The sequence below is a fragment of the Schistocerca americana genome, chromosome 7, assembly GCF_021461395.2.
Source record: "Schistocerca americana isolate TAMUIC-IGC-003095 chromosome 7, iqSchAmer2.1, whole genome shotgun sequence".
Taxonomy (NCBI): domain Eukaryota; kingdom Metazoa; phylum Arthropoda; class Insecta; order Orthoptera; family Acrididae; genus Schistocerca; species Schistocerca americana.
In genome coordinates, this window is record NC_060125.1 from 474,508,981 (window position 1) to 474,531,920 (window position 22,940).

The following is a 22,940-nucleotide window of genomic DNA, read 5'->3' on the forward strand; positions in this document are numbered from 1 at the left end:
ACTAAGTTTTTTTTTATTACAGAGGCCGACGAGCTCTCTAACCGAACACCCTGAGCTACCGTGCCGGCTAATTTTTTATTTTTTTCATCGGTTCAAGTTGATCGTTGATTCCTTTACTCAGTTTTATTATTATTAATTATTATTATTATTACAGAGAGCTACCGCCTCTCTGACCGAACACGCTGAGCTTCCGTGGCAGCAAGTCGATGAGCTCTCCTAAAGGACCTATTCTGCTCTTACTGCTTCTCTACTGACAACACAATATTCCCCACCTCCTTTTATACTGGCGGGTCCACCTCTCGTGGCATCTGGTGGTTAATTCTGCATTATACAGGGGTGACCGGATACTTCTGACCAAATAGTGTGCCTCCTCTCGTACTGTCTAAATTTAAATCCTGTCTGTTTTCCGGCAGCCTTTCATTCCTCTAAGAAATTTTATTTATTATCCACAGTTTCTACAACTTTGCTTCTTAATGTGGATCCAGCATTCACTTTCTCTGTGAGACTGGGTACAGCCACTGTCCTACACAGAATTCCAGTTAAGAGCTCTTCAGTACTTGGTCAGTTTTTATTTTCTTTATTATTTTGTTGGAACTATTACATTTATCTTCACTTTGGTCCTTGAAAGCAATTATGTTATTTTTCATTAAATTTTCATGTTGTATTGTTTGGGGACTTTACAATGGAGGAAGATTGAAATTTAATGTCTCTACAACAACGAGGACGCTAGAGATGATGAAGAAACTGGACTAAGACAAGGCTGGGTTACGAAACTGACAGCGTCGGTTTTAAAGTAACCACCGTGACACTAGTCGTTTTCGGGGAACCATTGAAAAACCAAATTTGGACGACCAGGCGGGGATCTGAATGGCCCTTCTCCTGAAAGCGAGTCCATTGCCTCAAGCAGTGCGCCACTTCACTTCGTAATGACTAAATAAGGGACAGTCTCCCGGTTTTCGTTTCGGGAGCGGGTAGTGAGTGGATGATTAGTCTACTGACGGTTTTAGGGCGGTCAACTGCCAGATTATCAGCAGATACATCTAACTGTAAGCAAATAAAATTGTTTTATCAGCAGATGAGTTGTCTTATTATACAGGGTGATTCAAAAAGAATACCACAACTTTGGGAATTCAAAACTCTGCAACGACAAAAGGCAGAGCTAAGCACTATCTGTCGGCGAATTAAGGGAGCTATAAAGTTTCATTTAGTTGTACATTTGTTCGCTTGAGGCGCTGTTGACTAGGCGTCAGCGTCAGTTGATGCTAAGATGGCGACCGCTCAACAGAAAGCTTTTTGTGTTATTGAGCACGGCAGAAGTGAATCGACGACAGTTGTTCAGCGTGCATTTCGAACGAAGTATGGTGTTAAACCTCCTGATAGGTGGTGTATTAAACGTTGGTATAAACAGTTTACAGAGAATGTTTTCTGTGCCATTTCAGCCAATAAAGTTTTTGGTCCCTTTTTCTTGGAAGGTGCTACTGTAACTGGACTACAGTATCTGGAGATGTTAGAGAATTGGCTGTTCCCTCAGCTCGAACAAGAAGCACAACAATTCATATTTCAGCAGGATGGAGCGCCACCACATTGGCACTTATCTGTCCGTAGCTACCTTAACGTCAACTACCCGAGGCGATGGATCGGCCGCCAGGCAGCCCGTGACAGAGCACTTCATCACTGGCCTCCAAGAAGCCCTGATCTTACCCCCTGCGATTTTTTCTTATGGGGGTATGTTAAGGATATGGTATTTCGGCCACCTCTCCCAGCCACCATTGATGATTTGAAACGAGAAATAACAGCAGCTATCCAAACTGTCACACCTAATATGCTACAGAGAGTGTGGAACGAGTTGGAGTATCGGGTTGATATTGCTCGAGTGTCTGGAGGGGGCCATATTGAACATCTCTGAACTTGTTTTTGAGTGAAAAAAACCTTTTTAAATACTCTTTGTAATGATGTATAACAGAAAGTTATATTATGTTTCTTTCATTAAATACACATTTTTAAAGTTGTGGTATTCTTTTTGAATCACCCTGTACTTTCCCCAGCTGCGACACAAACTGCTCCGTTTAGATTCGTGATTTGCAGCCACATTTATATTTAACTTCATCTTTGCGTGTTTTGCTGCTAATCAGGAGATCGTTTGAGCATTTACAGGCTGCGAAAAAATAAAACTGGCTCGGAAAATATTTATAAGATTGACACCGAATGGAATGGGTCCTTGTTAATGAACAAGAGAACTGCCTAGCACAGAAAAGGATGGAAACCGTGATTTGCTGTCACACGCCTGCGTATACGTTCATCTCTCGCACGCTCTGCCCCGGGTATTTCGCTGTGTAATTACGTTTCTGTGACTAACACAGACGTGTTTAGCGACCATTGAATGCAATACAAAATATTGCTCGCGATTAAATAGCGCGTGTTCAATGTCGAGAGTTAAGCGTGGAAAACGTGTGCAGAACTGCCTCCGTAAGTGCTTAAAACTTTAAGTGTTTTGGCAAAACTTTCAGCAAAGTCTGCAGCGCAAAACTTAAAGAGGCAAAATGGCACGAAACGGGCTCTGTAGCGAATAGTAATAGTAACCATACGAAAAGAGTCAACACCAGAAGTAGGAATTAAGAGATCATCGTATCGAAACATTATCAAAAACGGCTTGCATCTGTATCCTTACGGTTGGTTGTCGTACAAGAGCTACAGCGCCCAAACAAACTTTGACGTGTTTCAATTCGCCGGTAACTTTGTGAGTGAACTAGCATCATGACTTTTGGATCCTCAGATTTTTTTTCCTTTCTACAATGATGCCTGATTCGGCATGTCATCGTATGTCAACTCACGAAACATGGGATATTACGCATCAAAAAAATCTTCACCAGTAAAACCTCCTGGCAGGTTAAAACTGTGTGCCAGACCGAGACTAGAACTCTGGACCTTTGCCTTTCACTGGCAAGTGCTCTACCATCTGAGCTACCCAAGCACGACCCACGACCCGTCTTCACAGTTTCAATTCCGCCAGTACCTCACCTCCTACCGTCCAATAATGTGTGAAATCTTATGGGACTTAACTGCTAAGGTCATCAGTCCCTAAGCTTACACACTACTTAACCTAAATTATGCTAAGGACAAACACACACACACACACACACACACACACACACACACACACACACGCCCGAGGGAGGACTCGAACCTCCTACCGTCCAAACTACACAGAAATTTCATTAATCTTCACCAGTACATTGAAGAGCTGTTGCGTAACCTCTAGATTGTTGTTTTGCGCCCAGAGTCTGGTGTCATCATAACGAGATTCTTTTACCAAAGTGTTCATTCTAACTAGCATGTCAAGACAGTGCTTAATGCATATGTGGACAACTCAAAAAAAGATGAACGACTGTATGGATATTTGCAGAAAGACGGAGCAACAGCACGCACCGCCTCGACAGCCTTGTCACGAATGCAGGAGGTGGTCGGTGAGGAGAGGTCAGTCAGCTGAGGCAATGCAACCTCCTGGCTACCTCAAACTGAAGGAACAGATACACTCAGACTTCGCACATTCGAAGAGCTACAGCAGCAGAATGAAAACGCTATTGCTGATATCCCTGACGCAGACCTGCTCTGCATGTCTCATAGTTTGATAAATCTAGCAAAGCACTGCATGGAAGTCGAAGGTGGCGATGTCCATCCTCTTCCGTGATTTTCATTCTTATTGTAATCATTTCTCGTGCCAGTTTTATTTTGCCGACCTTGCATATCCCTGCCGCCGCCTCTGTTTAATTTGTCACAAAACATAAAGAAAGACATGTAAAAGTGATATAAAAATTATACACTGTCCTGTCACATTAAAGTGACCTGCTGTCGAACCTTCAGCAAACCGGACTGCTGCAAGAGCTGCAGGGAGAGTCGATGATCTCCTGGAAGGTAGCGACAGGAATGTGGAGCCATTCTGGCTCCAGTGGCGTGGCCAGCTGCGCTAGGTTTCTCCACTGAGTATCCACGGCGTGCACAGCCCGATCGCGGTGATCCCACAATTCTCGGTTGGGCTTAAAATCCGGAGAGACTGATGACCAGGGGAGTACAATAAACTGATCCTCGTTTTCCTCGAACCACGGATGCGCATGTGAGCTGTGTTAGATGTTGTATTGTCCTGTTAGTAGATGCAGGGATCCGCTGTGCCTTCCAGAATGACATCACCCAGGGAAAGCCATTAGAACATTCCCCACACCGTAATGCTCCCTCCTCTCGTACGGACCCTTCCGTCGATTGCTGCAGGCTGTTTACTGTTTACTTTCAGATGTGTCAAGCCAACGGCCTTCTGTCTTCTGAAAATGCCACCTGTCACCACTCACTGAACGTCGAGCTGTTGTTATGGAGTGCAAATTCCAGCCTTCGTCGCCAATGAACAGCAGACAACATGGATGCATCAACCAGGCACCTGTTTCATACGCAGAACGTTCACTGAAAAGCCTTTGTAGAGACGCTGTTCCTTGGTTCATCTGGGCGCTGCTGAACAGTTGCACGTATATTCGCCCATGCTACACGTCTCCGCAGCCGTCATTCATCTCTGTCACCTACGGCCTGTGGTGCACCACAGTTGCCTCAGCGTCAGTTTTGGATGGCGCTATTTTGCAATCCACGGTATACTTCATTCACGGCGGTACACGAACACTTCACAAACATGGCCGTTTTTGAAATGCTTCCACCCTTGGTACGAGAGCCAATGATCGTGCCCGTTTTGACGTCATATAAACTGCTCCGTTTCCATATTATCACAACAACTGCACTGTTTTCGCACGCCTCCGACACGCAACGCATACCCTCCACTACTAGCGCTGTCCCCCTCCGTCTGTGAGTGGTCACTGCACTTTGACGTTGGACATAGGCGGTGATCACATCAATGTGACTGGACCGTGTATACCTCCAACTAATATTTACGAATAATTGCGAAGAAGTAAATAAAAAGATGTTGCCGTCATTTTTCAAGTCAATATTTAAAATTTCATTCGAGTTTTACTAAATGCAAATTCGCAATGCACCAACAGAAGTTCGGTATATCTGTCATAGTCATTGATTTTATATATATATTTCTTTTCTCCCACGTATAAAACCAGTACTACGCTTCCATTTTAATAGCGTTCCTTTTGCATCTCAGTGGTAGCCAGGACGGCTGAAACCTTAGTTGCAGCAAACACTGAGGATAGTCTGCAGTCCACTAAAATACAAATTACACTCCACATCTTTACCATGGGTCGCATAGTGGATGCAGATTTTGTACCAAATTCGGAAGAGTGATGGCAAGTTTCTGGTGCCTTGAAACTACGAACATTTCGGCAAAGGCTGACGACCCGAACAAAAAAATACCGGTTTACGAAAATATCAGAACAACGTTTTCTTTCCACGTAAACCTGGCTTACAGTGTTTATACGTTTGTCGCTGTACTGTAGGTCTGTTATCACTACAACGAAAATATTGCTAGAAATGCTCTGTTCTGTACATGCGCCATTCTCTTTGCATAACGCTGTGCATAAGAAAAGAATTTCTGTCATAACTGCAGTGTGCGACGGAATTAGCAAGTGCACAATAGACTAACGCTTCTAATCGGTCGCACTTCCACCATCGTCAATCTCCATAAAAGCCATATCTGACGCATTCTCACCTTCACCAGAGTAGTTTTGATTTGCACAGACACAATTTTACCATTTCTTTCTCCCAAACCCATTTTCTACTAGATGATTATATCTCCCCTTCCCTCTCCTTAAACCTCTGCAACATTTTCGCAAATCCTATACATCCTGTGAACTTAAAAGACGAGAACACGAGCGTCTCCTAAACTTTCGCACCCCTGGCTGCCGCCGCGCGTATACCAATATGTCCCCTCTTCCCCCTCAACCTACCATCAAACTTTTGGAATTGGAAGAGGACATCTACAGAACTCCATTCTAACATTTGCCCATCCTAGTTATGCACCTAGCCCGTAGCATCTCCTTCAATGAAACCTCCAATACACAAATGGCCTTCTGACAACCATAACTCCATCCTCCCTCTTCCCTGTCCCAGTTCCCACGAATCGATCAGAAATCCTCTACCCAGCATCGTGTCCCCCTTCCCTCTCAGACAAAGTGATGCAACCCCTGTAATGACCCTCCACCCTCCATCCCACCCTTATGACATTTACACAACAGGATCAGTGAAATGCTGTTTTTATAGCTTTAACATCAGAAAGGATTTTCGTTCCCTATATTTTAACCCTTGCATGGTCAAAAATCATTTTACACGTGTTTTAAAAGTAAAATATCACAATAGGTCAACATTCCGACTAATGTTACACTTTCACTTACAAACGTTTCTGAAGTTAACCAATTTCGCAACGGAGTGACGTGGGACACATGGATCCTATGAGCCAACTAAACACAGTTTTCTTTTCTTTTGCTTTGTTTCACAAATTTTATTATGGTTACCGCACAACCTAGGTTTCGGGTTATAAGTCCATTTTCAAACTCATTACTGAATCCAAAAATGATGAAGCAAAGACAAACATGATAAGGCAAAGATAAACATCACAGTGCGGCAATGATAAACAAAATGGTTCAAATGGCTCTGAGCACTATGGGACTTAACAGCTGTGGTCATCAGTCCCCTAGAACTTAGAACTACTTAAACCTAACTAACCTAAGGACATCACACACATCCATGCCCGAGGCAGGATTCGAACCTGCGACCGTAGCAGTCGCGCGGTTCCGGACTGAGCGCCTAGAACCGCTAGAACACCGCGGCCGGCCAATGATAAACATTCTCTCAATGTGTCGATCCTTGGCTTAATGTAAAATTACTTCAATGATCCTACGAACCTAACTAGATCCATGTTTTCGTTGACTCCTACGATTTTCACAGCTCAATTTTTATTTGTAGATGGACTGTCAGGATGTCAAATATGAAAATGTGTAAGGCAGTTCCAAAACAGATGTACAATTACGACAGTGAAAACCGTAACGTATAAATACCAATGTCATTTACATTCTACGAAATTTTCTTGGACACATAAGCCCCACCAAACACAAATTACGTGAAACCTAGTAATTACCAAGAAAGGCAGTAATATTCCAAAATATTGCATGCATGCATTAGAACACGCAAGTACTCACTTCAGCCCTTCTCGGGACAGAGAAGATAATGTTCTGACTCGATATTCATAAATGAGATGAATTGCCCCACCTATAAACCCACGCCACCTCAATTTGCCACTCTCAGCTTTCTATACATCCAGATCATTGTCCCTTGTCTTCGTCTCCGGATTCTGAAAGCTTTTCGCTAATAGCAGAATCTCACTGAGGTGGGGCGTCGACTTCCCAGCGCTCTAAACTGCTTACTACTCTCGTGGGACACATGTGGCCCATCAACCTCTAAAGGATAAAACCCGTCTTTTATATGTGATTATTTGTGAACAGCATTGGATTGAAGAACAGAAATATGATTGCTACCACCCACTGTCCTCGCCCGCCTCCCCAAATCATCATCGCGTACATGTATTTAGGGGGAAGGGGAATAATGACCATTGGAATAGTTAAGCAACCTTATATTTCAGCTTCTAAAATCTCTCTCACACACACACACACACACACACACACACACACACACACACACACACAAAATGGTTCAAATGGCTCTGAGCACTACAGGACTTAACAGCTGTGGTCATCAGTCCCCTAGAACTTAGAACTACTTAAACCTAACTAACCTAAGGACATCACAAACATCCTTGCCCGAGGCAGGATTCGAACCTGCGACCGTAGCGATCGCGCGGCTCCGGACTGTAGCGCCTAGAACTGTTCGGTCACTCAGGCCGGCTACACACACACACACACACACACACACACACACACACACACACACACACACACACACACACAGAGAGAGAGAGAGAGAGAGAGAGAGAGAGAGAGAGAGAGAGAGAGAGAGAGAGACTCACCCGTTCGCACTGGTCCAGGTCTATCTTGCCTTTGAGCTTGCGCCGGTTGCGGTCCGCATAGTACTCCAGGAAGTACTGTCCAGGCAACTCCCCGGAGTGACGTAGCACGAACCACCGACGCCGCCAGCGCTGTAACACAAAATACCAGGGCCGGTGAACATTGTAGCTCGCTATCTCCATTTTGATCGCAGCCGGTACATGCGTTTGCACCGCCGCCGCCCGTTGCCCAAACATCGTCACCTGTTACTATCACCTGCCTACTGTTCATCACTCTATATGAGAAGTCATTGCCTCTCGTGCAGTCAGTACACCTGCCCTCAACCTAAAGTATGGTTTTAACAGCGTACAGCTATACTAGAAAGCGCATTGGCGGAGTTTTCATTAGTACACATGTGATTGATGTGGAAAGGTGTCCGATGTGATTATGGCCGCACGATGGGAATTAACAGACTTAGAACGCAGAATTTTAGTTGGAGCAGGCGCTTGGGACATTCTATTTTGGTAATCGTTAGGGAGTTTAATGTTCCGAGATCCGAAGTGTCAAGAGTGTGCCAAGAAGACTAAATTTCAGGCATTACCCCTCACCATGGACAACCCAGTGGCCGACGGCCTTCACTTAACGACCGAGAACAGCAGCGACTGCGTAGAGTTGTCAGTGCTAACAGACAAGCAACGCTGCGTGAAATAACCACAGATATCAATATGGGACGTACGACGAGCGTAGCTGTTGGGACAGTGCGGCGAAATCTGGGCACGGGAGTGCCTTTGCTCACACCACGATATCGCCTGCAGCTCCTCTCCTGGGCCACGACCACGTCGGTTGCAACCTAGATGAGTGGAAAACCGTGGCCTGGTCAGACGTGTCCTGCTTAAGGTTGATAAGAGCTGATGGTAGCGTTCGAATGTGGCGCAGATCCCACGAAGCCATAGACCCTAGTTGTCTACAAGCCACTGTGCAAGCTAGTCGTGGCTCCATAATGGTGTGGGCTGTGTTTACACAGAATGGACTGGGTCTTCTGGATGTTCAGCTTCTTCGAGACCATTTGCAACCATTTATGAACGACAACGATAGAATTTTTATGGATGACAATGCGCTATGTCACTGTGCCACAATTGTTCGCGATTTGTTTGAAGAACATTCTGGACAATTCGAGCCAATGATTTGGCCAACCAGATCGTCCGACATGAATCTAATCGAACATTTATGGGACATAATCGAAAGATCAGTTCGTGGACAAAATCCTACACCGGCAACATTTTCGCAATTATGAACGACTATGCAGGCAACATGGCTCAATATTTCTGTGGGGGACTTCCAACAACTTGCAGGGTCCATGCCACGCCGAATTGCTGCACTAGGCTGGGCAGAAGGAGGTAAGACGGTGCGAGGTGCATTCAAGTTCTAAGGCCTCCGATTTTTTTTCTAATTAACTACTCATCCGAAATCGATGAAACTGGCGTTACTTCTCGACGTAATCGCCCTGCAGACGTACACATTTTTCACAACGCTGACGCCATGACTCCATGGCAGCGGCGAAGGCTTCTTTAGGAGTCTGTTTTGACCACTGGGAAATCGCTGAGGCAATAGCAGCACAGCTGGTGAATGTGCGGCCACGGAGAGTGTCTTTCATTGTTGGAAAAAGCCAAAAGTCACTACGAGCCAGGTCAGGTGAGTAGGGAGCATGAGGAATCACTTCGAAGTTGTTATCAGGAAAAGACTGTTGCGTAACGTTAGCTCGATGTGCGGGTGCGTTGTCTTGGTGAAACAGCACACGCGCAGCCCTTTCCGGACGTTTTTGTTGCAGTGCAGGAAGGAATTTGTTCTTCAAAACATTTTCGTAGGATGCACCTGTTACCGTAGTGCCCTTTGGTACGCAATGGGTAAGGATTACGCCCTCGCTGTCCCAGAACATGGACACCATCATTTTTTCAGCACTGGCGGTTACCCGAAATTTTTTTGGTGGCGGTGAATCTGTGTGCTTCCATTGAGCTGACTCGCGCTTTGTTTCTGGATTGAAAAATGGCATCCACGTCTCATCCATTGTCACAACCGACGAAAAGAAAGTCCCATTCATGCTGTCGTTGCACATCAACATTGCTTGGCATCATGCCACACGGGCAGTCATGTGGTCGTCCGTCAGCATTCGTGGCACCCACCTGGATGACACTTTTCGCATTTTCAGGTCGTCATGCAGGATTGTGTGCACAGAACCCACAGAAATCCCAACTCTGGAGGTGATCTGTTCAACAGTTATTCGGCGATCCCCCAAAACAATTCTCTCCACTTTCTCGATCATGTCGTCAGACCGGCTTGTGCTAGCCCGAGGTTGTTTCAGTTTGTTGTCACACAATGTTCTGCCTTCATTAAACTGTCGCACCCATGAACGCACTTTCGACACATCCATAACTCCCATCACCACATCTCCTTCAACTGTCTATGAATTTTAATTGGTTTCACACCATGCAAATTCAGAAAACGAGTGATTGCACGCTGTTCAAGTAAGGAAAATGTCGCCATTTTAAGTATTTAAAACAGTTCTCATTCTCGCCACTGGCAGTAAAATTCCATCTGCCGTACGGTGCTGCCATCTCTGGAACGTATTGACAATGAACGTGGCCTCATTTTAAAACAATGCGCATGTTTCTATCTCTTTCCAGTCCGGAGAAAAAAAATCGGAGGCCTTAGAACTTGAATGCACCTCGTATATAACTGGAGGTATCCCACGACTTTCGTCGCCTCAGTGTAAGCACAGCATTAATGGAGTGGTATGACCTTGCCTCAGTCCATCCTCTGAAGTGACTTACACAGCTACTTACAGGAAGACCTACTGTTCAACGCCTCAAACCAACATACAATTCGGGAACTTTTCTCATTTGCAAATCACTGGCAGAGGCGAAATATGCAGTGTTGCTTTCTTTACTCCGGAGACTGGTTTGATGCAACTCTCCATCCTCTATCCTACGCGACTCTTCATCTCTGCGTAACTATTGCAACCTACTTCTATTTGAACCTAATTACTGCTGCAGACAAGCCTTTGGTCTCGTTCTACAGTCCACTCTCCTCCCCCCCCCCCCCCCCCCCCCCCACTTCCCTCCACCACTAAACGGAGGATTCCGTGACGTATTAGGATATGTCCTATCAACCGAACCCCCCCTTTTTTTGTCAAGTTATACCATAAATTTCTTGTTTCCACAATTCGATTCAGTACCTGTTCATAGGTTATTCGATCTACCCATGTAATCTTCAGAATTCTTCTGCCATACCACATTTCCAAAGCTTCTATTCTCTTCCTGTCTGAAATGCCTATCATTCATGTTTCACTTCCGTACAAGGCTGCATTCCAGACAAATACCTTCAGAACAGATTTCCTAACCCTTAAATTTATATTAGATGTTGGCTTCAGTAATGCTTTTCGTGTTGTAGCCAATCTGCATTTTACATCTGCTTTACCTCGGCTAGTCAGTCATAACTCATCGACTACTATTAGTGTACTACTTTCATTGTGTAATTTCCTAATCTAATTTCTACAGTATCACCTGATTTAATTCGACGACAGTCCATTGCCATTGTTTTACGTTTATTGACTTCAGCTCATAACCTCTTCTCAAGACACCATCCACTCCAATCAACTGCTCTTCAAAGGCCTTTGCCGTATCTGTCAGAATAACAATGTTATCTACAAACCTCAATATTTTTATTTCTTCTCTCAGAACTTTAATTATGTCTCCAAATTTCTCATTGGTTTCATTCATTGCATGGCGCTACGTACAAATTGGATAACGCTGGGGACAGGGCTACAACCCTGTCACAATCTCCTCTAAATTACTATTTCTCTTTCATGTCCTTGTAGATAACCTTTCGTTTCGTCTATTTTACCCATATTAGCTTCAGAATTTCTGAGTGTGTATCCCTGCCAAAACTGTCAAATGTTTTATATAAATTTAAACATGCTGTAAATGTAGGTTTGCCTTCCTTCGATATATCTTCTCAGAAAAGTCGTAGGATTAGCACTGCTTCGCGTGTGCCTATATATGCAATATTTCTGGCCTCAAGGTCAGCTTTTACCAGAAGAGGTAAGCGACAGAAAAAAGATCTGAGGCCAAATGTGGGCCAAAACCTGGACGCTTGGGTTGGTAATCTGGCACTTTCCTACCAGCCTTCTTCTATAAGTCACAATGATTTACGTCCTCCGACAAATTTCACGTTACCTGTAAAACATGCTTTAAAAAAAAGAAAAAGCAAAAGAAAAGCGTGAACAGAATACAACAATATTCCACTACTGAGAGATCGACCGCCACTTAACGCATAGCGTAATCACAAATGCCTAGATCTCAAGTCAAGTAATATTTCTGGAAGTATCAAAAATGGATTATAAGAAAATGCCGAATATTTATGTGGCAAAGGCTTCAAAACTACTCCACTACTTAATCTCTCGAAAACGGGGGAAAATTTAAGTACACATGCTACAATAAACATGTTGAAAGGAACTACCATGATTTTCATCTAAATTATCTTGGTCTGAACCAAGTTTTCAGGCACTATCTTTTGTACTACATAAAATTCATTTCTGGTTAACTGATTTAATTTTATTCAAATTTTGTCTCTGAACGCCATTACTCTACATGTGCGCTCCTGGAACACAGGTTTTGAAACAGATTTCATTTTGTTAAGTAAACCTTTTCTAAGCAAGATTTACAACGCAGGGCATTCCATTACCGGAATTTTATTGCAACTGATACATATTTATCTGACACTGCACATTTCAGTTGCCAAATAGATGTCTCTAGGACCAAAAAGGTCCCAGTCAATATTCGCCGTATTCCTCTTCATAAGTTAAAGTATGGGAGTAACTGTGAGACCCCAGAAGCCAAAACTTCGAGGAAAAGGCGATGTTACGTGAGCTGTAATTTCTCTCTTTTCAACGGCCTCGAAGCGCTTTAAGGGCCACTTTTACTAAACAGAGAGTCTTACAAGAGACTTGCAATGTTACTCCTACAGCTGTCTGTAAGTTGACAATAGAAGGAAGAGTGATGAGCAGTTACGCTGTTCAAATCTATTCGTAGGTTAATGTTGGATTTGTGCTTTAGTAAAACGCTTCCAATACTTGGCGAATACTGCTCACGTTGTTGCACCAACTTAACATAGTCCGCAGCGATCATTTCACAGCGTCCAAGACACTCCAGGCTCCGACAAAACTCATCCATCGGGTGGTGTAGAATATGATAGTAACGCAGAAACTAATGACGAAAAATGGGGTGTCTTACCAGCTGATACGACAATGTCTGGGACTATGTGTAATCGTATCTTACATTCCCCAAAACTAAATTACACTTACAGGGCTTCATTCTTTGTGGGTACCAAACTTCTTGACGGACTAGCACAACATATTGTGATTTCGGGCGAAAAACACTTGTTCTTCATTCGCCTATCTCACAACTCCCTATGCCATGGTATTATCCCCGTAGAAAAAGGTGGGTTAGGGCTAAACGAAATAACACAAAAAAGATCTACTTGTATGTGTGGGAGCTAAAGAAGGCAGCAGACAATTTGGAAAAGCTGTATGATAACTAAAGCTTTCCGACGGATTACAACTATGCGTCGGGTCAGCCTTAAATCCGTTGAAACCAATTATTAAACAAGACGCACTGAGTGTAACTGAGATTATTTTGAAGAAGCAAACAATGGCATGTGTTGCAAAGGTTTCGTAGCGCCCTTCTTAACACGCAAATATAAAAAAGCAAAAATTTCTCTCGCAAACTTCTTCGAAAACAGTTAAATCCCATGTGACTCCTTCACATTCAGAAGAAATGTCAGTGCCATCTAAGACACTGAATGACATCTTGTCGTTCAGAGATTTTCATTTTTCGTTTGTAAATAAACAAATGTAGTGAGAACATTACAAAAGCACTGCTACCAAATTTACAGGGACGGCTACAAGCGTTAACTACCAGCACAGAAAGGGAAATCTGTCACGGCAAGCAATTTACTGTTTAATTAGTGTCAAATCACGTGCAACACCGATAGCTTCGGTATCTTAGGCTACACGAAATATGTGCCTAACACGTTTTCATACCTCTGACTCACTTCTACAGTAAACTTTGAAAGTTATCAGTGTCCTATTCACGGCCTTTTTTTAAAAAAAGAAAAAAAAATTAGGAAGTACTTCGATATGTGGACCAAAGCTGCTGTTTCTTTTATTGGCTGCCTAATGTGGGCCATAACGCATTTTCAAAAGACATCTCTAGAGCATGGCATCGTTTCCACCAGGCTGTTATTTTACATGCTTACTTCATTAAGCACTATAAGCTACTTTCAAGCATGTGTTCGTCCTCAAGTGCGTGATACATGTGAATACATCATCCTCGTCAGCAGCATAAAACGGAAACTACTTACGAGGATGATTTATCCACATCACTTGTGCACTTTAGAATGAGTACTCATTTAAGACCTGGTAGAAATAAAGTTCTCCATTAATTTATCGAGGCTGTGGTGCTCACCCCAGAAGAAGATAAAAGACACGTTTTCCGTGCATGAAACAACACGTACTTTGTGTGGACAATTTTACATCTGCCATTACACTTCTGATCGAAGTAAAATCTTCATTTCGCAGCAGTCAATTGTTTGCTTCACTCGGAATATGTGTAAGGTACACAGCGTAAATTGCACGTTTTCTAGCCAGATTTTAATGAGTGTCAGTCATAGGATAATTTCGAATTCCGACGTCTGCTGTCCCTCCAGAACGGAACACCGGGAATGTATTCCTATATCACACGTAAAATTCAACTTTATTAGTAGCGCCACAAGACTGATTAATAAGCGACACAGATGATTACAGCCTTTAATGTACAGGATGACCCTAAGCCCGTTAACATTTGAAAATTCAATACGTCTCGGAATAAATTAGGTGGGGAGGTAAAAGTTGACACGCATGCTTGAAATGACATGAGGTTTTATTGAGACAAAAAAAAAAAAAAAAAAAAAAAAAAAAAAAAAAAAAAAAAAAAGATTGCACGAAATGACCAACAGATTGGCCTCCACATGTTACAAAAGCAACAATCAGCGTAACAATTACTGATGTTTACAATGACTATGTTCTTCACAAGCAATGCTCAACCTGTAGTTGAGGGATAATGTTGCGAACAGCACTGTACAACATATCAGTTGATATGGTGAGACATTGTCAGTAGATGATATCTTTTAGCGTCTCTAATGAGGTCGAATAATCGCGGTAGGCTTGCGACTTCAGGTGATCCCACAGGATTTTGGTCTGGGGACGTGGGAGGCCAACGGTGACGGAAATTGTGGCTCAGCTGCGCCGATCCTCACCGAACGATGTACACAAGACATCTTTCCTACGTGTAGCAATATAGGGTGGAGCGCCATCCTGCATAAAACTCGTAACTTAAAACAGGCGTTTTTTACCAGCCAGGCTATGGATGATCTGACTCCCTCTCTCACTAAAGCTCATTTTACACACGATTCTCATGCGGCGACACTGACTTGTTCCTATCCAGCGCCATCTGTTAGACTGTTTTAGCGCTCTTTTTCGGTTTTAATAAAAACTCCCCTCAAGCATGTGTGTCAATTTTTACCTGTCTACCTACATTATTCCGTGAACTAATGCATTTTCAAATGTTACCGGACTTTTGGATCACCATGTATGACTTTGCAGTGTTTAAATGAAGCGATGGAACCATGCGCAGTTAGCAACAAAACTAGCGCCGCGTCTCAAAATATGCTTCGGGACTGGTAAATCGTGCATGGACTGGTCGTCTGTTAGCGTGTCTTTTTTTACTGTACAAGGAAAGTGGGAGGCCCGAGGAAGCTATGCGAGCAACATAACATGGACAACGAGCGCTGCACGTACGAGACTGAAGCTCCACAGCACACAACAGCAGGCAAAGCAGCTGGACTGCCGTCTGCAGCCCCAGAAGGCCAGCGGTTGCGAACGCTTGGCCAATGGAGAACGGCTACAGTTTAACTACTGGGACAGGGGGGGGGGGGGGGGGTGGCAGCCAACAACTACGCCATGCTTGGTTCTCGGGATGGGGGTGTGCCTACTCTTGAGAGGCGCGCACTTACGGTTGCACAGTGCAGGTATTTGGAAGGCTGCTCCGCAGGAGGCAGCCCACCACTGGGGAAGTACATGGGCGCCACATACACCACTCGACACGAACGCTGCACGCTCCTTCTCCCAAAGAGGTCCTGTGGAAGAGATCACGCCTGTACCAAGGCTAGCGACACTGCGTTTTCATCTGGTCGTAGGGTATGCAGCGTCAGGGAATGTCTTACCCTCATTCTGAACCTACAAATCTGCGCTTAATAAAAGCTAGCTAATTTGGTTACACACACACACACACACACACACACACACACACACACACAGACAGAGAGAGAGAGTGTTTCTAGCAGTAGAAAAATTAGTTTCTCCCTCATGAAACCAACATAACTTAAATCATAGCACGTTATCGAAAAGCCTTTTTACTTACCACAAAACTGATAAACTGTTAGCCTTCCTCGTTCAAAGAAATTCGCGAAATGTGGAGATTGTGATATAATGTGTCTTGTTTGATCAACGTCACAATGAACATAGCAGCAATAGCAGTGTAGTAATCAGCTATTTATTTAGAGCAAAACGTATTATAAATATTCTGGTAGATGTCATTTTCTTTGAAAATGGAATTTCCAGTTTCATTCCTTACAAGCTGGCACAAAGTTTTTTGTCTCATATGTTGATATCGGAAACAGGGAGTTGCGCTAGTTGCGCTCAGTTCCCTTGCTATGTCACTGGTTGTTACGCGGTGTTTTCACTGTTACAAACGAGTGTTTGGGAGCCGTTCGCGCCAGTTTTGAGCCAATCAGCTGAAATCAGTGCAGTCATTCTTTTCAAAATGAGCGAAATAAAGAGTTTATCTATGCTGATTAGAAACGTCGGGTAGACCGAAGAACGCAGAAATTGTCGAATCTGCACATGGTGAAGACAAGAAAAGAAGCGTTTGGAAAGTTTAGTTTCAAGGAGCAGATGATTTGCTTGAACGCGTCAAGATTTTAGATTTCTAGTATTGGTCACAAAATCCTGGAAAGCATCCGACCTTTGGTGATGCCGAAATTAGAAATGGTAGCCCGCAGATTTCACTTAAATAAAAGAGAAGCAATTGTGGTTTCTGTTAATATCTTCAAGAAAATAAAATCCCACACATACCACTTCCTCTGAAGCACACTTTGGGCACAACTTCAGTAAGAAGTGTTTCTTTCAAATGAATCTTACAGTTACTTCAACTACGTCATCCAAATTTGTACGGACAATCTTTGCACAGTCGTTCATCAGGATGGTAGAGCCTCCTCTCATCAGCTCCAATGTAGCAAACATGTAGAGTCATGGTTGCTAAAAGGTTATCATTCTCCAGTTGACAGCAAAAGCACGAAGTGGTCTAGAAACTGAGTGTACATCTCAGGGTATGTTAAAATTGTGGAAGCTGCTGGAGCAACGTCACTTTTGTTAATACAGGCACCTTTTTTTTTTCAAAAAATAAGCAGTGGTTGTAACAACAGTAGTAGCATGGTGTGCGCGTAAGAACCTAAGTATGTACGATGAGGAGGAAATTAGTGTTTAATATCCTGTCGACAACAAGGTCATTAGATAAAAAATGGTGCAAATGGCTCTGAGCACTATGGGACTGAACTGCTGAGGTCATCAGTCCCCTATAACTTAGAACTACTTAAACCTAACTAACCTAAGGACATCACACACATTCATGCCCGAGGCAGGATTCGAACCCATGCCCGAGGCAGGATTCGAACCCATGCCCGAGGCAGGATTCGAACCCATGCCCGAGGCAGGATTCGAACCCACGACCGTAGCGGTCGCGCGGTTCCAGACTGTAGCGCCTAGAACCGCTCGGCCACTCCGGCCAGCGGTCATTAGACACGGAGCACAAGTTCGGACTAGGGAAGAAGGAGAAGGAAAGTAGCCACGCCATTTTCAAGGAATCATCCTGGGATTTGCCTTCAGCGATTTAGGGAAATCACGAAAAACCTAAATCGGGATGGCCGGACGCAAGTTTGAACCATCGCCCTCGCGAATGCGAGTTCAGTGTCTTACGAACTGAGCTACCCCATTCGGTAAGGCAAGTATGTTATGTGTTCTGCACAGGGGAAGACGAAGTATTTCACAGGATCGCCAATGTACTCTCCCTACCTAACACACGCTACATTCTCCATCCATTGCCTACCCTGGGAACAGCCAACATTGGGGTCGAGAATTCACACAATTTCATCCATATATTCCGAAAGGGGGGCTGCCTCAGTTGACTGCCGCCTGCACACTTCGTGGGTTCTCACTGCTGTCTCTTCACTATATAGTATGGTACCACAGTCTACACACACACACACACACACACACACACACACACACACAGAAGGGTCAAATGAGGAACAAAAAAATCTCACTAAAAGCTGATTGAGAGGATTGTATGAAGTGTTACTTTTTCCAGTCACTTAATAAATAGTATTACCATAGCAGGTGACAACATAACTGAAGTACATCCCAATGTTTCAATACTCTGGATAGTAAAGGAGCTAACTATTTTTAGATAATACTGGCAAAAGATTACCAGGAAATTGACACATTATTTCAGCTTGACATATATTTTTTATTTTCCATTCTCAGTATGGTAGCAAGCGCAGTTGTGAACAGTTTTTACGCTTTCTTTGTTTTACACTATTTCCAGTGGCAGCACTTGGTCAATCTTATTCTACTTTGCTCGATCCTTTGTTTATGTAGCTGTTTTTTGGGTACTGTAGGGAGAAGCTACTGACTTACAGAATATGTATTTGTCGAATTATTGGTTGTAATAGCATAGCGTGTTAACACAATCGTTTACCAACCCCTTGGCCATAGCGTACAAGTCAGTAATGCGACACATACGTTTGTGCACTGGCTTCACCGACACCTCTGAGAATCGGAGCTTCTTAATCCCGCCCATTATGGAAAATTTACATGCTCAGAAAAATTTTCTGTCGCTTGTTAACGTAATATGGTGTCTTACAGAACGAATAGTAGGATTTGAGTCACTTGGTATGGTGGTACTGTTGCACCAGCATGAAATATGTACTTGTTCACTGCATTGAGGAAGGGTGGCCATTTGTAAGCATAGCCTTGTGGCGTTCAAAGTGTCGAGCATTCGTCGTCAAATATTATTTAAAAAACACCATAGTTGAGTGATTCATCACAATTTCGAGTTTTAACAACATGACGATTTTATGGCGAGTGCAACTATTCAGGACTATTGCATCCTGCACAAAAGAAAAGTCCAGGACGAAGGACGCAGCGGATCGTGAAGCGGGTGGAGGAGAAGTGTCAAGCACTCATCCGAATTCTTCACCGTTCTGCTTCCAAACATACCACGGCGCTAACACTGACAAATCGTTCCCTTTGATGCATCATCCATCATAGCCTGCACGTCCACCCATACAAAATGCAGGACGTACAGAAACCCAGTAAAGAGGATAAAGTTTCCCAACGAACCGTCCCCTTACGCTTCCTGTATTCTTCCTGATTTCTTCTTCTGGGGATACCTGAACATTCAAGTGTACGCTATACGTCCTCATACAGTGGCTGAATTAACGGAAAGGATACGTACAGCTGTGCAAAAGATCCCACTGAACATGTTGAAACTGCTGAGGGAGGCTTTCGTTCGCCACCTGGGGAAATGCATGCGAAGTGATAACGACCATGTGTATGCTGTTATATTGAAAATCAAGTAAAGAGCGTATAAGATATGTAATGGCATATAATATTCTTTGTTTTCGATGTGTTTCAATAAATTTGTAAATTTGTTTCCTTGTTCTGTCATTTTCACATCCTACTACTCATTCCTCCAGGCCAAGTACAACAGTGGCTAAATGCTTCTACGCATCGCTCCACCACCTACTTTTTGCGCAACACCATAGTGGTAGTTCTATTAATCCATGGATCACTGCAGTACAGCGTGTCCTGTTCGACTAGTAGCACATGAACAACACAGTTAATCTTCAAGACCTATGCTGTAGTAGTAGTAGTAGTAGTAGTAGTAGTACTTCATCATTGTTTTATTCATTTGTCGACCGTTTTTAGAAGTGATGCAGGATAAGTCATGGTGTTATACACTAACAAAAAATATAATTCATTTTTAATTGTTTAGTTTGATAAGGACCGGCCCTGTAGAAGGAACCATTCTCACGCAAAAGTATATTACAGTAGCTGGATGGGGTTAGCGATACCATCCCCTCAAACACTAGGCCAATTTGTTCACAACTGCACAGCTTAATTTGGTTTATCCCTAGTAAACAACGCTGCATTGTTTCTACTTTCTTGAAAGGAAGTTATTTGATAACTGAGAAAGATTTTCTCAGCATCAGCAATCAACACGCAGATGTAAACAGCATAGCGACAGAAACGTCATTTCATTGCGTATGTTTTGAACTTCAAAATACTGCATAAACCAACATTCAACTATATTGTTTGAGCAGAGACGGCGCTACACAGTAAAAAAATGGAAACCGGTACTTATTTACCGTACGTAAGATAATCGGAGCGTGTATTAAAAAAATACTTTTTCCTATGTAGTTCGAGTAAAGGTTGCGATACAGGGTACGAACCTAAACACTTCACAATTAAATGCATGTAAAACATTTCCAACAAGAAATGAAACACCTTAACACAACAATAGAAGACAATTACGACAAAAATAATAGAAGCGCACCTATTAACTACTACTGCTACAATACAGTCATGAAATGTATTCGCAGTTCCGAATACGAACAAGCATCAACTGTACAAGGGAATAACGACGACGAAAATTTGTGCCGGGCCGGGACTCTAATCCGGATTTTCCGCAGTGCGCGAGCGTCCGCCCTGATCGTTTTGGCTATCCGTGCACGATCCGCGGTGAGGCCCAAACTTACATATGCCGTCGTTCCTGCATCATAGCCTTTACTCGTACACACATTTGCAATTCCCATACAGTGGGAGGACATTTTAAATGGAAGTCGGTGGCTGGTGTCGGCGGATAAATACCATATAAATACCTGTGATGTTGAGGGAAACGATGCAATTTTCCTTCGGACATGGGCGCACTATCATACTATACGATCAGACCCCTACAGTTTCAAGACTGCAGTCACAAGTAAACGATGACAAGAAACCGTTCAGAACAAGTACCTATAACTAAATCTATGTATTTTCGAATCAAATGTTACGTTTACAAAAGAATCTACGGCAGTAGTTGCGTTGCTATATTGTCGAGTCATATCTTCGGTTCTGTAATTCGTAACTGCGTTTGACAATATTCACTTCAGCTAGCATTTGTACCAAAATTAATTGGTGTGTTTATATAGTTCAAATAATAAAGAACAGTGTGTAATGATATAAAAGACATACTGAAAGTGAATAATTTTAAATACGCGCCTTGGAGTGACGTCAGAGTGGCCGTGTCACTTTTTTTCGGGAACTTTTTCGGCGGCCGCTGCCTGTGGGGTCCTGGAAACTATGGAATCGCGTAGTATCTTTAGTCATTTTTCTCTGTCGAATGATTTACAAACCTTTTTTCCGTATCTGTAACGTGACATCATGATACTGCTTTAATCCTGGCTTTTTCTGCAGTGAATTCTGAGTACAGCTCGTTGCAATCATAGTTGGCATCTGTAGGTAAAACCACTGGATATTTTATCAAAGATCGAGATTAGGAGATTCCACTCTTCATACGTGGCGAAATCAATTCTTTCGCTATTTTAGTTCTACCGGATCTACTTCAGAAACAGTACTTTCATAAATGATAATGACAAACAATGTCGAAATCGATAAAACATGTATCTAATTTACCCGAACAGCACTGTGGATATTCATATGTCACATGATGACAAGATGCAACTTCTGAGAAAGTGTCCCGTGCAGTTGAGTTCTCATCCGTTGCCATTGGTTCAAATCAATGCACAGCACTGCTGTAGATTCCTAAGTGGTGTCGCAGTACATGTCGATAGTTTTGTTATCTCGCTTATGCTTGTCAGCATCAGTACACACATTCATGATTGTTCTATTGTGTGTGAAATCTTATGGAACTGCTAAGGTCATCAGTCCCTAAGCTTACACACTACTTAACCTAAGTTATCCTAAGGACAAACACACACACCCATGCCCGAGGGAGGACTCGAATCTCCGCCGGGACCAGCCGCACAGTCCATGACTGCAGCGCCCGAGACCGCTCGGCTAATCCCGCGCGGCACACATTCATGAAATACACTTGCTAATTACTGCTGTAAAACCACATGCTTAGTGCAATTGGTGACCTATTTCATGAGACGTAGACCTCTTTAGTTGAAAATAAATTACATCAACATTTTCAACCCGGACAAAAATCAGCGTTTAACAGAAAGGCGTCACCAAGAAAGTCTGCCAATAAAGCTTAATTTGGTGATTGTGTATCACTAAATTTTATCATCAGTTCTAACAGGTAGTATCCAGATTCTTAACCCTTTGACTATCACCGGGACGTATGTGTCTCACGATAGGTTATCAGAGAACCAATCAGAATTTGTTGCATATTATTGCTATGTATCAGTGACGTACTGCTGCAGGGAAGCCTACTAATGGTTTAACTGAATTCTTATACTTGCAGGTTGCACCTGTAGGTTGTGTTGTTCTCAAGTTTCATTTTCAATCCTCCGTATTGTCGCATCGAATTAGTTTGCACCTGCTGATAGGCAACCCAAGTACCAGATTCGCAAAACTGGCTGCCTTCGCGCCTTCTCGGACACATCGCGTCAACGAATTGCACTCATGAATTGACGCTTGCCGCATCGCAAACGAAACCCATACCGAGCACCTGCAGTGTGAATTACACGCTTGGAGAGATGCCGTTCCACTGATCTGTCTCTGTGTGTGTGTGTGTGTGTGTGTGTGTGTGTGTGTGTTTTATTTTTTAGTAATCTTTTACATTTTGCGTA

The 22,940-nt window shown here is 43.3% G+C and overlaps 1 protein-coding gene across 4 annotated transcripts in view; it reads right to left on the reverse strand.

Moving 5' to 3' along the window:
* LOC124622425 (protein daughter of sevenless) overlaps positions 1-22,940 on the reverse strand; it is a 243,346-nt gene that overhangs the window by 48,378 nt on the left and 172,028 nt on the right. For 2 of the 4 annotated variants that reach the window (XM_047148119.1, XM_047148118.1), the window contains 2 exons: positions 16,041-16,163; positions 7,958-8,086 (listed from right to left, as the gene is read on the reverse strand). In XM_047148119.1, the coding sequence (XP_047004075.1) occupies positions 7,958-8,086; positions 16,041-16,163 (252 nt within the window). The remainder of the gene's footprint in view (positions 1-7,957; positions 8,087-16,040; positions 16,164-22,940) is intronic. The other 2 variants (XM_047148121.1, XM_047148120.1) reach the window with 1 other exon arrangement.